Consider the following 16,277-nt stretch of genomic DNA (forward strand, 5'->3'; position numbering starts at 1 on the left):
TGAACATCTTCTTCGTACCCTCTGCGTTTTCCTGGATTTCCTTATCCAGCACATGTAAATGGGAGCAAATTGATATTGAAAAAAAAAGTTGGCTTCGTTCGGAGCGATTCCAAACCTATTGTCCATATCATGATTATCGATACTGTCGTTAATTTTCGCCTGTTGGTGAGTATGTTTTGTCATGATACTGTGAGATGAAATTTGATAAGATACACCCTTTAAGCTTAAACGCACAGTTGGTTGTGTTTCTTGCATGAATATCCTAATGAAAACAATTACAGTAAAACTAACGTCCAGTTGTGATCAAATCGTCGCACATTCGTTGACTTCAAGTGCTCGTGATGCATTCCTGCTCTGTCGTTCAGTCGAATTAAGCTCATCTCATGCTTTCAGCCGAGACATGTATCGAGCTCTTGCGATCGGCAGAGATATTCTCAAGCCTATCGTACTCACCTTCAGCTTTTGGATTCGAAACGATTGAACTCATTTTTAAATTAACTCTTCTCCAAGTAGGTCAATCTACTGGACTTGGTAACGTAGCCGAACAATGGTGAAGCTCTCTTTTACAACGGCAGTGACGGCAAGTCTATCACTGCACCAAAGTTTGGCGACAAGAATGGCTGCAGAGGAAAACGACATTGAGATCAGAGCTCAATCCATCATCGATAGTCTTTCGTTGGATCAAGTGATTGGTCAAATGACGCAACTCGATCTAAATACCATCATGACCAAAAATCGAACTCTTGACGAGGATCTTGTACGGTTTAACGCTAAGCATGGTGTCGGCTCATATTTCAATAGCGTGTGGGGCTCACCACTCAATGGCAAATACGGCTGGACAGCCGCCGAGTTTCGTGCAATCATTACACGAATTCAAGAGATCAATATGGAGGAAAATGGCGGCCATCCGATCTTGTACGGAATTGACTCGGGGCACGGTGCAAACTATGTCGATGATGCCATCCTTTTTCCGCATCAGATTAACTCTGGCGCATGTTTTAACACCGACCTTGTGTATGAAGTGGCTCGGATCGCCGCACGTGACTCTTTATCGGCTGGAATTTCAATGTTGTTTGGACCGACTTTAGATATCGCCACCTCTGCACTCTGGTCTCGCACATTCGAATCGTTTGGGGAAGACCCGTTCTTGGCTTCCGTGATGGCTGAAGCTACTGTTCGTGGTATCCAAAGTTACAATCAAAGTGCGGCTTGTATGAAGCACTTTATTGGTTATTCCAATGCACACACTGGGAAAAACCGTGACAATGTCATCATGTCAGACTTTGACCTCCTCAATTACTTTGTTCTTCCATATAAAGCTGCAATTGATGCCGGCGCGTTGACACTTATTGAATCGTACAACTCGATCAACGGTGAGCCTGTAATTTCTAGCTCCCGCATTTTGAACGACCTCTTGCGTACAGATCTTGGTTTCAATGGGCTTTTAATCTCCGATTGGGGAGAAGTAACTAATCTTGCCGACTGGCACCGTTCAGTGAAGACGCGCGAAGAGTCTGTAGCCATGGTTCTGACGAAAACGTCGTTAGACATGAGCATGGTGCCGAATGACTTAAGCTTTATTAATCACACACAAGCGTTCATCGAAAAGTTTCCGGAGTATGAAGATCGTCTTCGTCAGTCCGCAAAGCGAGCTGTCGCGACGAAGCTCAAGCTTGGACTCTATGAAAACCCAGTACCAGGTGCGGATTATGTTGATTTGGTCGGTGGTGAGGACGACAAGAAAGTAGCACTAGAAATATCTCGGGAATCGATCGTATTGCTCAAGAACGAGAATAATGTTCTACCACTTTCCAAAAAGGCCTCGGTCTTTCTAACAGGACACTCGGCTGACAACATTGGCTATCAGTGCGGCGGATGGACTAAGGCGTGGCAAGGGTACTCGGGCAATGTAATGTTCCCGCACGGTATCTCGCTGCGTCAAGGATTCGAAAATTTGGTTGGCAATGAATCGTTCCAGTACTTTAATGGACTCTTTGTAAACGGCACGATCTCAGAGGAGGACTTGGCATCTGCTGTCAATTACGCCAGTGGACACGAGTACACAGTCGTTGCAATTGGTGAGCGCAGCTATACTGAAGGCCCTGGCGAAATTGAAGACCTTACGCTTCCGGCGGGACAGATTCAGTATGTTGAAGCTCTTGCAAAGACTGGCACCAAGGTTATTGTAGTGCTATTTGAAGGACGTCCACGTCTGCTTGGGTCAATTCCTAACGTTGCTTCGGCAATTATTAATGGTCTATTGCCTTGTGAATTTGGTGGCCAGGCCATGGCGGAGATTATTTACGGTGATGTGAATCCAAGCGGCCGACTGCCTATCACGTACCCGAAATACCCAGCCAACGTCAACATTCATTACAACCGTCTAGTCTCTACGCAATGCTCTTATGGAGTTTGCCAACACGAATTCAACTTTGGTGATGGACTGAGTTACACAACGTTCAATTACTCCAATGTAACGTTAGATCGAACGGTCATGTCAAGCGCATCCGATGTTGTGACAGCTACTGTGACCGTCACGAACACTGGTGACCGAGCCGGTAAAGAGGTGGTTATGCTTTTCATAACTCAGCCATTCCGCCTCATTTCAGTACCTGAGGTGAAACAATTGAAAAAGTTCAACAAAATCGAGCTGCAGCCTGGGGAGTCCATGGACGTCTCGTTCGCGCTGACAATCGATGATGTGAGCGTATACGATCCGCAGATCGGCAAGGGTCTCAAGCGAGTTTACGAAGACACTGATTTTGTTATCAGCATTCGTCCCGAGACGTCGTGCGATGTGTACGGAAACCTTGACCACCCGCAGTGCATCATGTTCAGCGTCAACACCAACAGCGGCGCAGTGTCTAATCCTATTGATTCTTTTCCCGGCGAGCAGATTCTGTAAAGATTGTAAAGGACCAACTTACTACCGTCAAGACCGAAAAACTAGCGGATACAAAATAGTACCCTTCGATTTCATTTTTCTCAGATCGCAACGATTTTTAACCGTACATTTGTTTAACTTTAAAATTGCTCGCTTACTATCCCAGTGTTTGTATCTTCATGTCAATTAAACCTGCACTAACAACACTGATCGAGTGATGATTTATTCGTGTTGATATTGTTGTAGATTGATCATGACTTCTCCAAGTGGTATAGAGACACCTTAGAGAGTCAAGGAATCAATTTGGTTTGTTAGAGAAAATGGGTACAATACTTCATGTAGGTTGATACCTACTATAACGGATTCAACCTTTTTTCAATGTTATTATAGAAATATCCTTATTTGACAGCACATCGCCGTGCACCTTGCACAGCGAAGGTTCTGACTATAGTGTCTGCGTTAGCAAACGCACAGAGGTTGGGTTCGTGGGCTTCAACCAACGAGTAATTAATGATCTAAGCTTTTGGATTTTTAGAGTGACCTATTTTCGGGATTTAATCTGTTATAATACTAAATAACATTCGGATTACTATTTCGAATAATAAAACTATATTTACTACTATGACCGAAGTCGGTATATATGATGATGATGGGACCTCGAACAGGAGAAGTCCGTCATTTGCCTGGGCTGTTAGCTGCACGTCAGATGATAATCACAAAGTTATCGTATAGAATAGCAGAACGTATATTATAGTATTAGAAAAAGTAGATTTTTTTATATTTGTCCGTGATAGCAGAACTAATAAGGCGTCTATGTATGGTAGAGGCTTTCAGTTCCTATCTTTGTAGAAACGCACGTCCCAACCTCTGTGTATTTGTTACCACGGATCGTAAGACTTAAACCTCCGTGTAAATCGCCCGGCTACCCCGCTGACCGTTGATAGCACTTGTAGTCAATGCAACCACTGAGTCGTGGCATGACAGTATCCTTTGCAAGGATGAACCATGAAATATTCAAATTTCTGCCCAAGGATAGAGAGACCAGTTTTACAAACGTAAATCTGATTGGGTCCCCATCAGATCAAAATTGGTAGATGAAGGGCCAAAGCGGATATCGCTCGCTGAAGAAGCACGTTCAGGAGCGCTCCCACCGAAAATCGATTGAGGAAAAGCTGGGCCACACCACGCAACCACTGATGTTGAGTGTCAAGAGGGACTGAGAAATTCCCTTTGCAGCGGGGCTGCCGTTGCTTTGCGCTTTTAGGAAGCGTGAGTTAGGTCACCAGCCTTTCGTTCTATACTTAGAACATGTACGAGCTTAGCGGATCGCTATCCGGTTACTCCAAAAGTAATTATTGCCTTTACCCAAGGCTAATTAACTCTTTCGTTTAAATGCACAACTGACTTTATTTATTTTTTTATCTGCGGCAAAGCCACCAAATTTTAAATGTAAAGATTTTTCTATATATATAAAGTAACATCTAAATACATGCATAACTACTGGCTACCCAGCCATGTACCGTATTTTTATTTAGGTGCATTCACACCATGCCCATCTCGTGTAACACACCCCTGTTACCAAAGTGCGTGTAACCCCATTACACCCTTCATCTGGATGAGGGAAGTGGATTGTGCCATTGGTTCGACCTTGCTCCAAACAAAGCCACAGCGTGTTGTGCTTGCAATTTTCAAGCTAGGAGCTCTAGCGCAAGAATGGGCACTGGGGGCAATAACTTGGCAAAACTTGCGTTCTGACGTGGAGCATATTGGAGCAATAGATGTCGCGAGTGTTCACACAGCCATATCGAGGGTTTTCAAAACTCCTACCAGTCAAAGGAGGTGAAGTATGGTGGATCAAATTGAAATGCAGTAATGGCATCTGATCCTCTCCCGGAGTCTTTAACCATCGTAACGTAATGTCTCCAAATAGGTGGGGCTCGCATCGAATAATAGCAAAGGAAAGCGAATAGAAACATAACTTTTCTACCGCAAGGGCAAGATGGGGTGCTGGAATTAAGCTCTACGGGCGCATCAAGGACAATAAAGCTTAGCTATGTTGTGCAAAGAAATGGACATTCTCAGGCGCTGAGCAGCTCCACGGAGCTCGCCGATGTTTCATCTGCGGTGGTATCAATTACTGCGTCATGCGTGTCCTTTTCTCTAGGATGAAATGTGCAAAGATCGTACCCCTGAGCATAAATGGATGACAATTTCCCACAGAGGTACATCAAGTCCTAGTTGGTGCATGGTGATGTACTGGGAACATGTTAGGCTTGATTGTATTTCAGGACTTCTTGGTCTGTGGGACCCAGCGTTGAAAAGAGCGGTTATCGATAGGAAAGGTGGAGCTCCACTAAGCTTCGTTGTTGGTAATATCATCGTCCCGGGTTATGTGAAGCCGCAGAGAGGCCTGCTAGATTCGAAAATTGCATGCAATTATGTTTGGCGCGCGGCTGGCAAAATGGTAGACAGTACGCAGAGGAATAGAGGATAACAATTATGGATATGATATCCGTACATTTTCGACGGAGACAATGATTAAAGCGTTGAAGGCCACACTCAGCACTTGTATAGATTTTGATGAAATTGACAGCATGGAACATTGTCTAGCTTGTACAGCTGGAAGTAAAAGAAAGTTAAGTGCCAAACACTTTTTCTCCAGCGAAGAATTGACGGAATTTGAGTTTACTTTTGTTTGATAGTAGATGCGCTTTTAGCTCAAATTTCCATACATATATATATTGTGCAGTGTAAGGGATTGTCTGGAACTGTTTTCTAGGACCTGGAGAGGTAGAAGCGGTAGTAAGCCGAAGTCTCCGGATAAGATTGAAAAGATCCATTGCACATCGTAGCCACTAGAATGTACCTTTTTTGAGACAAAAGGACGGCTGAATATCGTAGTGTCTAAAGTGTAGATCTGGCAAGACAAAAAAGCAGCAATAGCTGTTCTTTCATTTGCTATGGTCGGCAGGTGTCGCCATGTCCTAGCCCCATAGTCGATCAAGCTGAGGGGCAACTGCAAGTCTCCAGTATTAAGACGTTAATATCGTCGCTTTGCTGTTTGCAAAGTAGTACAGACAGCATCAAAAATGGAAGTTGAATAGACTGCAACACATTTTGCATTATCTGCGCTAGTCCTTGAAAATTAAGAAAGATAGTAAATTCTTATCACGATATGACGGCACAGCCGAATCAGCACTACTCTGTGATGTGCCCACCGTGCAAAGAAGTAAAGCACCACGGGTAAGAGGCAAAAGCGATTATTCACTCGTGCATAGAGTAAGCGGGATAGTGCTAGCGTTTGAAGCCCTCTTACACCACCCTTGACAAAATTCCCTTTATAACCGGAACAAATAACTCACACCAGAACATGTGTCGATTGGCAATACAACGAGGTAACAGAAATCATACGTTTAGTACCAGAGAAAGGTTCGAGCTTGTCAGCCGTTGTAAATATATCCATTATCAAAACACTCGCGGAGACCTTCGCGCGAGGAAGGCTATCCCCAACGATCCTACGGATCCTTTACATTGTTTTTATTGAACATGGTGACGAGATATTCAAATCGAGTGTTCGCCCCCTCATAGAGGCTAACTTTGTTCCATAAACTTAAACTCCGTCACTTGGCAAAAGGCATTAATAATGAAACAGAGTACGCTTTTTTCTGCTTGAAGCACGGATTAGTTTTGGTGGTAAAGAGTAAGTTTAAGCATTGGTGCCGACTTTTTGTGTCGGAAAGGCTTCCGGCAAGTGGCAAAGTATACAAGATTATAATAAGCTAGATGCAGCCACATTTACAGCGCAAACGCCGATTAAAAGAAAAGATGTGCTGTAGAAAAGCATGATCGGGTGCACATCCGTGAGTGGGCTCGACGAAGTTGGATATATCATCCGTTGACCATGTGCAAGAAGATGGTCAGAGAAAACGCGTAATTTGCTTCGTATAGGAAATCGTGTACCGAGTGTCTTTTACTCATTTCACAGCGATAAGTTACGCAGTTCAAGTCTCTACAGGCTTGATCTCCTGTTTATATTAATTATATGGTGATTCGCCGGGTGCATTGGACCCCGCCATGAGCTGGCTCCGGTCTTCGTGGGGGTCTTCTAATCCAAGTTGATTTGATGATATCTGCCCAGCTACACTTCGTAGCATGTCTTTATCACGACGAAATTGAGCGTCGTGCACAGGGTGCACGACACTATGTCTCAGATTCAGTACAAACCTAAACAACACTTAGATGTCAGAGGTAGAGGAACACACACGAATATGTTATGAGAAAAGCTTTCTTGAATGAAATTACCAGCCTTCATATGCAATACCTGCGAACTGTTAGAGCAGTTGCGACCGTCCTTTATCGCGGCTGTAATGGTCGTAACGAAAAAGGATTGAGTACTACTCTGAAAAGTCCAAAGCGAATGCGAGCACATCAATAATTGTATGTGGGCTTGTTTTTACCAAAGCCAAACTATAGTCCCGCTTTTACGTGCTTCGTTAATATGAAGGTCTTTACAGTAGACGTTACAGGCCTCTACTATTCTGGAATTAAACCACCTGCGGTAAAAACGAGGCTTTACAAGAGGATGTACCTTGGATGCTAAATGCCAGCAAAGGTGCTAATGAATACTGTAGTCATTTTGCCGGCAGGGTGTGAAGTATACATTGCTTTATTCGTCTTGTAGATTTATAGAATACGTTTAATGAATAAATCGTCTGACCCAAACGTCAATTCATGCTTGGCTATGAAAAGTGCAAAGCACGACACGGATGTCGCAGTGACGCTTCATCACATCCGGATCCCAAATTACTTGTCACCATAAGATAGCTGAATCAGTTTCTAACCAAATGGCAAACATTCAACACGGTTGTTCCTCACTTATTCGCAGAAGGCACGCTGCAATGGGCCTCTTCTCTTCTTCCTGTTCATTTTCAAGAAAGATAAAAGCCAACGGTGCACCAACCTGTAAGCTTCCGCGACATTAACCAAAGTGAAGCCTAAAATCTCATGAGGTCTCCAAATGAGAACTCCTGTCCTCCTCACTAAAGTTGCCGATTCACCATACGTTTCACGTGAAAGTAGGTATCCACTTGCTCTTGGAGCGGTGCCGGCAGAAGCTGACTCTCCCGCGGTTATCTTTCCTGAGCTCTTTCGGTTTGGTAGCACGTCCACACTCTTCAACGGTTATGTCGTGCGTTCGAGGCCGATATAATCTCGGATTTACTTTCTTATCTTTGGCATCATACTGACTGGATCGAAGCACATTAAACGGTTCAAATCCAAATTGCTGCCATAATCTATAGGGCAAAGCTACAGGGATTGGTAGATGTATCCTCAACAAAGCGCTTCACATTTAACAAAATCGTTTAAGCGTGATAATGATACGGCAATAGATCGGCCGCCTAGTGCACAGGATATTGTAATCTGCCTAGGAATCGACAGCATAATGTAATGCTACTATTTTAAGCTGCTGACAATTTGGTGTGACGTGATCACATAATCGTCCTATACCGCATTTGTAGTGAAATCATGAGATACTCATCTTCCACGTACACTTATCAAGTTTTGGCTGCCGCCTGGTATCGGTGTGTTGCTTATAGCTTCCGTTGTGTCGGTCGTAGCGTTTCGCATATGGAGCATGTATTTCAACCACATTGAGATCTGATTTTGCCACAAATAGTAGCTATGCTGATGTGAGTCCTCGTCAACGAGATCTGGGCCCAATTTTTGGCAGTGTCAAATGTACCAAGGTTAGCCCGTCCATATATAAAAACGGGGTAGAGCCTGTAGGAGCTCGCACTGCTGTATTTAACTTAACTAATGAACGCGAATAATTTGCTACAGCATCACGATAGGTGCTCCGGATGATATAGCTCACCGCGCAAATAATGCATACTCTGATCATCCGTCTGCGAATAGACGAGGGTTGATGTGACTTATTCTTGAGCGTAGCACCATATACAAACTTTGCCAAAATTTTGCGGTAAAGCTCGAAATCTAGGTTTGATACAATGACCACCAACCATACATGTACTTGTCGACGAATAGTTTGGCTACTTTCTCACCGGTCACAATCTTGCTGACAGCATCGAGATTCTGTTGATTGTTCAGATGGCCTTAAAGACCACAATACTAGTAATTTGAAGCGTTTTTTAGATAACAAACAAGTGTTTGTACTTGTAGACTGTCATCACTCTGTCAGAACCGGGAGGTCGGCCGTAGGTGACGTCGCCAGCTGTGAGGGTTTATCCCGTTGATCCATATCACGCGTGCACGCATATGTGTGTACAAACTGCCGCCAGAACGTAGCGCAAACCGAGTAGTATGTCCTTCTAATGTGACCAACATGTGCTGCGCACAGTGTTCTGTACTGAGGGGCCTCAACATGAGGCACTACTACACACTAAGTGTAGTACTGTAAAAGCACAATCTTTAGGGTGAGCCAAAGTGACACAGCGTGCGGCTGCACGCCTGGAAAAAGCGACACTTGAACTCTCGAGCTTCTTGCTTCTAGAAGTTCCTATCATGCCGCGCCTTACCCGTACGCTGAATGTATCGCCTAATCGATTGGCGATGTCATCCTTCTTACATGCAACAATATATTCGACGCGAAAGCACATCGACCGCTGCATTATTTTCCCTAAAGGTATAATCGGCAAAGAAGGATGATCATCGTGTTACTCTGTGCGGAGGTATATAGTGAAAATGGTGCTGGACCGCTGACGCATGGTCTACATCGGTTACAATTGGCTTAGTACAAAGCAGGTACACACCAAACTTGAGGGCGTATTTTATCGCAAGAAACTCCTTGATACGAACAGTTTTGATCTTCTAATCATTCGTTAGCGACAATACTTGAACGCAAACACGCGTCTATGCCCATTAGTATCAACTTGGAGCCAAGCGCAGCCAAATGTAAAGGCTGAAGCATCACAGACGTTGTTAAATGGCCATTCTAGGTCTGAAAGAGCCTGAGTTAAGGCATGCATGACGATTTTGCTCACAGCCATTGATGCCGTGATTTCAGCGGGCCTGAACACAATTAACAGCTTTATTTAGGAGTTTGGTGAAAGGTTGTGTCCTAACGGAAAAGCTTGTCATATTTTGCACAGTGCGCTGCAAATTTGTAGGCCAGACCACGCCACTTTCTCAAGTCTTTTGAAAGTCCAATTCGCATGGGCCTTTATTGAGGCAGGATCCGCCCACAGGCTCTGCTGCTAAACGAAGCTATCTAGAGAAGGGATTTCGTAGGCACCAAAAGCACAGTTAGATATAATGATGGATAGCTTATTTGAGCGCATGCACTCGAGCGCTGCGTGCAGGTATTAATTGTGGGTGTCTACATCCAACTTCCGACACACTGTACGACAATAGACGAACGTATCATCAGAAAAGCGTGTGTATAACCTCAACCTGGCCTGAACAGCTGCGCCACCAGACGATTGAACTTTGCTGGTAAATCTGAAATTCTCTGTGCGCTACCCAGCCGCTCCCAGAGCACACTACCTAAAATGCTTGCCGCAGTGAGAACGATATCGCCGTCACTCATTAGGAGTTAAACAACTGTCGAATGGGCCGAAGGCACTGGACAAGAGCAGCCGATCGCGCACTTTTATAGCCCAACTTTTCTAGATATCGGCGCTTGCGCTATACCATCGATGCATTCAGCTGATGTATAAGCATGCACAAGTTGCCACTTCGTGACTCCTGACACAGAGGGTAGACACCGAGTGTAGAGATTAACTTTTTCCAACCAAACTCGCTACGCATGAAAAAAGCGTGAATGATGTGACACTCTTTACTTGATTAAGCCTATTGTTATCTGCCGCAAAGATTGGTCACGAGAGCCGATTCAGCATCGTGACGCACTCATCAATCTGGGAAATTATCTGTGGTCGATCTTTTCGTGATATTAATCCAAGAAAATTTGAACGGACTCTAGAAAAATATTTGCGGATATATGTCCCATTCCTCGCACTCACTGTCTTTATGATAGCGTCATTCGTGACAGATGACGAGACCTTGATTCTCCTTTGGTATAGTTAACGCTATTATGTCGACCTTTATGTCTTGCACATATCCCCAAAAGATAATACTCTCAGCTCTATTATAGCTTTTACCTGAGCTTACGGCCCCTAGAACCACACAGGTCAATCTTGTCACAAGTGAGACTTTCTGTCGCTACTAATCTGTGAAGCTTTAGTCATCAGTACGATGGGCACGTCACACGGTAGTGCTAACTCACCTGTCGTTATGTTGTGGCAAGGATGAATAATCCTTCTTCTTCAGGACATAGACCTCTCCCCACTCGCGACTTACAGTCGTTCACCAACTGCTTAAGCTCTGGTATGTAATTTTGCAGCAGTGATTCATAAGAGACAACAGTCTAAAGCTATTCTTTACTGTCTTGCCAGAGATATACTTTAAGGACCACAACATACAACCTCCATTTTTTGTCTTAACAGAGATACACATTAATAACTGCAATATACAATTCCCTTTTCCATCTCATCCTGAGACCTCGGCCTACTACCGCGAGATCTGCTCGAAGCACGCCGTTAGCCGCTTCCCATTTTTAATTTATCCTAGTCCAAAAAAACTGTGACAGCTTTGAGCCAAAACCACTTCTGCTTTCAAACAAGGTCAATTTCGTGACCCGCAAACTAGAATGATAGCGTATCTTGATGTAGGTCAAGGAGCAGATAATGTCATGATCCTCATTCTTCGCCCAAAGGTGCAACATACCTTCAGTTCTCCTGCCAGTCTCCCCGTTGCAAGACGTTCGGATATCGTTTCAATATTTGACTACTTCATAAACTCCGCGTACTATTTATGTTTTCGACAGTCGCGCGTCGCACGTAGTTTAAAGCTATTCCAGAATTTATCAGGACTTTTAACGGCTTCACATAGCTCGGGACGTTGATTTCAACAACCAACAACCCCTTCTCCTTGAAAAAGTCGCGTCATTTTGAGCTGGGTTGCATCAACCACGAACGCCATGAGGTACAATAAAGTCTTTACCACAACCTCCAGGAGGTACAATAAAGCCAATCTGGCCTTCTGGAACTATACCTTTCCCCGTCGGGAACTCTTGCATAAGATCTCGACCCTTTAAACCTCTCGGCCAATATGAAAGGGGGCACGTAAGACGCAGATGATTGGTACTGCCGCAGATAAAACATCCGCTAGTACCGCAAACTGCTAACATGTACTCCTTCTCATCAATATGCTGAGATTCATCGCCTCTAGCACGCTCATAGAATTACATTCCCAGTACCCCATCATACCGTCACGGTACCCTACATTGTATTCGACACCCTCGCTTCATTTAAGAGGTAGACCTGGTGCGAGAGATCTCGGTGCAAGCCACATTTATAATGAGAGCGACCATGACGATGATATCCTCCATTGCCTCGGTGTAAGAGGTAGCTATTCGCAACAGTCCCTCAAATACAACACACAAACTTGTGCGACGAGAAAGCGATGTGAAAAGAGAGAAACAGTCTTGACTTGGCGGGAGAGGCAAGCGACTAGAAGGCTTGAAGCAAATTTGCAACTAAATTGAATGCGTTTATGGCTCCTAGAGCTACATGCAAACACATCAACGGCTTCTTGCGTTTATTATAAAATCCTTGGGCCCTATGAACCCTTATTATACAATTAAGAGTACTGAGGTTGAACCCAGCTTGGACTTATACAAGATCTTGGGTTTTACTGAGCTTAAACTCGAACTTGAACTGTTGTGGAAAGTATCCAGTAAAGTGACTGGCTTACGCCACTTACTTCAGAAGACAAGGATATGTCGGTCTCATCCCCAGTACGAAGCCCCAAATAGGAATTAGCGGTCTGTATCACACAGAACGTCTGTGACTGCTTGTGATATGTTACGTATGCATGTGGGAATATCAGTCTGTAACCTTTCCCCTTTTTAAAAGATCTTAAACTCCATACAGAAGGTACATAGATGCACCTTCATGGAAGGGCTAAGTGTATCCCATTACACCCTGGAGGAGATTAAAACGCCATTATGGCAGTTCAATTTCTTTTCTGGACAAAGTTTGCCAGTTCCCGCGTCCCATGACGGGGAGACAATAACTTCAGCGCAGCCAAATTTCTTATCAACAACATCGGTTGCTTGAAGTCGTGTCAAGTTGAAAATGCTTAATTATCGAGGGAAAACGTTCAGTCTTGTGCTCGACCTCCTAGCTTGAGGATCGTAAGCACGATGGTAATGTCAATTTTCTAATTCTGAAGAACATATGGTCTTGATCCCGGCCTTGAAATGACATGAGGATCAACATTAGCGATCTCACGGCGGGAGCCAGATGTTTCTTCATTGTCGCCCCTGAATGTGCCTACCCATTGCATTCTTCACGAAAGTGAGCGCGTCCACACGAGCAATTATCGCTCTTGGCACTTTGTTCGCCAAATTTCTTATTCATTTGGGACTCACGATAGTCATAGCTGGTAAAGCTGGCTTGTTTGTCTCGCACATGTTTTATCCTGTCTGAGAATACAATCCTTCCGCGGCTCGGTCGTGATCTTGGCTTAAACAGCTATCAGATTCGATGGAGTTGCCGTATACTTTGCACAGAGGTAGCTTTGACTCTCATAGGTTGTGTTAAAATGCACAGAGCTTCGTTCACGCGATCCTTCAAGGATTGAAATTGATAGCCTCAAATTATCAAACTCCATCATTTATTTAACTATTTGAGGTTTTCTATATCATATAAAGGTCAATACAACATATACGTGTAACTATCTCGTATAAAACCTGTTTTTTTACGCTGCTAGCGGTCCACCTGCTCCTTGGACCTCTTATTCTCGAATACTCGCGGTTGGGCGTATATAATTGTCGTAGTATTGAAGCGTATCGTGTCAATACAATTGAACCAAATGCGTGAGGGGGGGGGTGAACAACACTTGCCTTATTACGCTTAGGATTCGAGCCAAGCAATTCAAAGTCCGGATTCGAATAAATCGATCGTTTATGTTGTGCAGAACGTAAGTTTTTATGATTGTAGATATCAAGCTAAATCAAATTTGCTTTTGATGTATAAATCACCCTGCAAACTAGGCAGTAGTGCTAGGATAGGAATCCATACCTTGTTCGCTTATCAGTGCAGACTCATGATCAAAGTTGCCTCTGTAGGCGGCGCTTGGCAGCCCTGTTGTAGTAACATTTTAATTTTCATAAAAGCGGCGATGGGAGTTCTCAGGCCTTGATTACAGCCCGCTAATTCTTAGCATGCAACGAAATTGCCGCGCAGTTTGCCCATTGCTTTGACTATAGCAGATCGCGTTGGAAAACACACAGAGGATGAGTTTGTACACTTCATGTAGGTCAGTGACCAAGGGCCTTCCTTACAAATACCAAGGACTTCTTTGATTTTATTTTCAGATGACATATTTTAAGTAGAAAGGTTTACGATCTACATTAATACAATTATTTATACTGCATAACCTGCCGAGTCGTCCCCTTGACACATACTTATAGGCGTCATCCATACCCATCGTACCTGCACCTCGTTTTGATAATTTGTTTGTATCCGTTTCGACATCAATCTTGATATTTTATCGTAGTACTTCACTGTGATACCTTTGGGCCTCATTTTATTTTATTAAATTGCTAAAATAATAACGAGAAAAAGGCTAAGATTGTATACTGATTATGCTCGCCAAGATGATTATGTCATGGCCCTTACCCTCGCTGTAAAAACCTAGCACTTATTGCAGATCCCAAGCAGAAAAATACGATTTGAGTGGTCCACTAAATGTGCATTGATGATAGAAAAAAAAGATTCCATTTCTTCGATATGCACTATCACGGCGGCGCTAATAATGAAAACTTGAAGCAGAGCAACATTCAGATGTTATCGACGCTTAATGTACGACAGTGGCCTGATCAGCGCGCTACAATCATGTATAGTAGCGTTCTATTCAGCCGGGCAACCGATGAAATGTTTCTAGCAGCGCGCAAACGTAGTCGTGTGCGGTGGATCATACTCGACTTCTGAGACGTTCCGTCACCATCTTCAGACGACAATCCAGCAGGCAGCAATGGGGTGTGTTAGGTCTCGTCCAGTTATCAAGCCAGAAATTTTAAAATTCTAACAATCAAAACATGTCTGTGTTTGCGGCTTGTAACATATGACGCACGTCAAAAGTGGGATCTAGATTAAGCCTTTTTAGGTATATCACGTTATGAAATCAAGCAATGCAGGCAAGAAGTGCTTTTACCTTTCCGAGGTAGCTGCAGAAATATTGAATGGAGAGAGATGCCGTAAACAGTGACGTAGGAAATTGCTGTAGATTGGTTGACATTTTGACGACACGACAAATCCCTCGCTGGGTCGCAGTTCTCGTTATTGATACCCACATCTGCCAATAAAACTGCAACTTAGGACATCTTTTTTGTAATCTTTGCTTCCTCCCCGTTCTTTATACTTCTACTACAACTGTGTCAGGTCAAGCTCTGTTGGTGAGATTAAATCGAGCTTGGATGAGCTCTATGCAACCCATTGTAGGCACTTTTAATACGGCTCTTTGGATCTTGGCTTTATATTCATGCGGTGCGGCTTCGTGGATTCTACCAGCATTTTTGCTAAGAAAAAGACACGATCTGATTGGACCACTGAATGTGCATAATTGATAGTCTAGAAAGATTCTTTTTTTCGATATGCGATCGAGCTGCACGATTATGGCTGCGCTAATGTTGAAATCTTGAAGCAGAGCAACAGTCGGACGTGATCGATGCGTAGTTTTGTTAAATAGTAGAACGTGGCCAAGTAAAAATGCGTTTGTATGGGGTAAAATAGAGCTATGACAATGTGCAAGTGCGATGAAAGGTTTAAAACTGCGCACAAATTTAGTCGTGTGCAGTTTATCATACTCGAATTTAGAGACTTTCTGTCACCAGCTAGACAACTATCCAGTATGCAGCGATGGGGTGTGTGTGTAATGCATGTTAGGTCTCGTCCAGTCATCAAGACGGAAAATATAAGTTTTTAACAATCAGGACAAGTCAGTGTTTGCGGCTTGCAACATATGACGCATGTCGAAAGTGGGATCCGGGTTAAGCTTTTTAGGTATATCACCTGATGATATTTCGCAATGCAGACAGGAGGTGCTTGCTCCCTTTTGCTAAACTGACTTCTTTTCACAAACTCCCGCCTCTCGAGTAGCTACAGAAATATTAAATATAGAGAGATGCCGTAAACAGTGACGTGGGAAATTGCTGTCGATTAGTTGACATTCAGACGACACAGTCATTCCCCCGCTGGGTTGCCATCCTGGTAATTGATACCCACATCTGCCAACAAAACTGCAACTTGGAACACATCTTTTTTGTAATCTTTGCTTCCTCCCCGTTCTTTATACTTCTACTACAACTGTG

At 43.8% G+C, this 16,277-nt stretch overlaps 3 protein-coding genes across 3 annotated transcripts; all 3 read left to right on the forward strand.

The window, feature by feature from the left end:
- The first annotated feature begins 4 nt into the window (after positions 1–4).
- PHALS_14759 (uncharacterized protein) lies at positions 5–618 on the forward strand. Its single transcript, XM_024715828.2, has one exon. The coding sequence runs from the start codon at positions 254–256 to the stop codon at positions 479–481; it is 228 nt and encodes a 75-aa protein (XP_024581487.1). The 5' UTR covers positions 5–253; the 3' UTR covers positions 482–618.
- On the forward strand, positions 617–2,905 carry PHALS_01440 (family 3 glycosyl hydrolase; the record flags this gene model as incomplete). Its single annotated transcript, XM_024715829.1, has 1 exon — positions 617–2,905. The coding sequence occupies one exon, from the start codon at positions 617–619 to the stop codon at positions 2,903–2,905; it is 2,289 nt and encodes a 762-aa protein (XP_024581488.1).
- Positions 2,906–14,697: 11,792 nt separating this feature from the next.
- Positions 14,698–14,987, forward strand: PHALS_01441 (uncharacterized protein; the record flags this gene model as incomplete). The annotated part of the gene is made up of 2 exons (XM_024715830.1): positions 14,698–14,876; positions 14,936–14,987. The coding sequence occupies 2 exons, from the start codon at positions 14,698–14,700 to the stop codon at positions 14,985–14,987; spliced, it is 231 nt and encodes a 76-aa protein (XP_024581489.1).
- Between the last annotated feature and the right edge of the window lie 1,290 nt (positions 14,988–16,277).

This window comes from Plasmopara halstedii (assembly GCF_900000015.1).
Source record: "Plasmopara halstedii genome assembly, contig: Scaffold_1561, whole genome shotgun sequence".
Classification (NCBI taxonomy): domain Eukaryota; phylum Oomycota; class Peronosporomycetes; order Peronosporales; family Peronosporaceae; genus Plasmopara; species Plasmopara halstedii.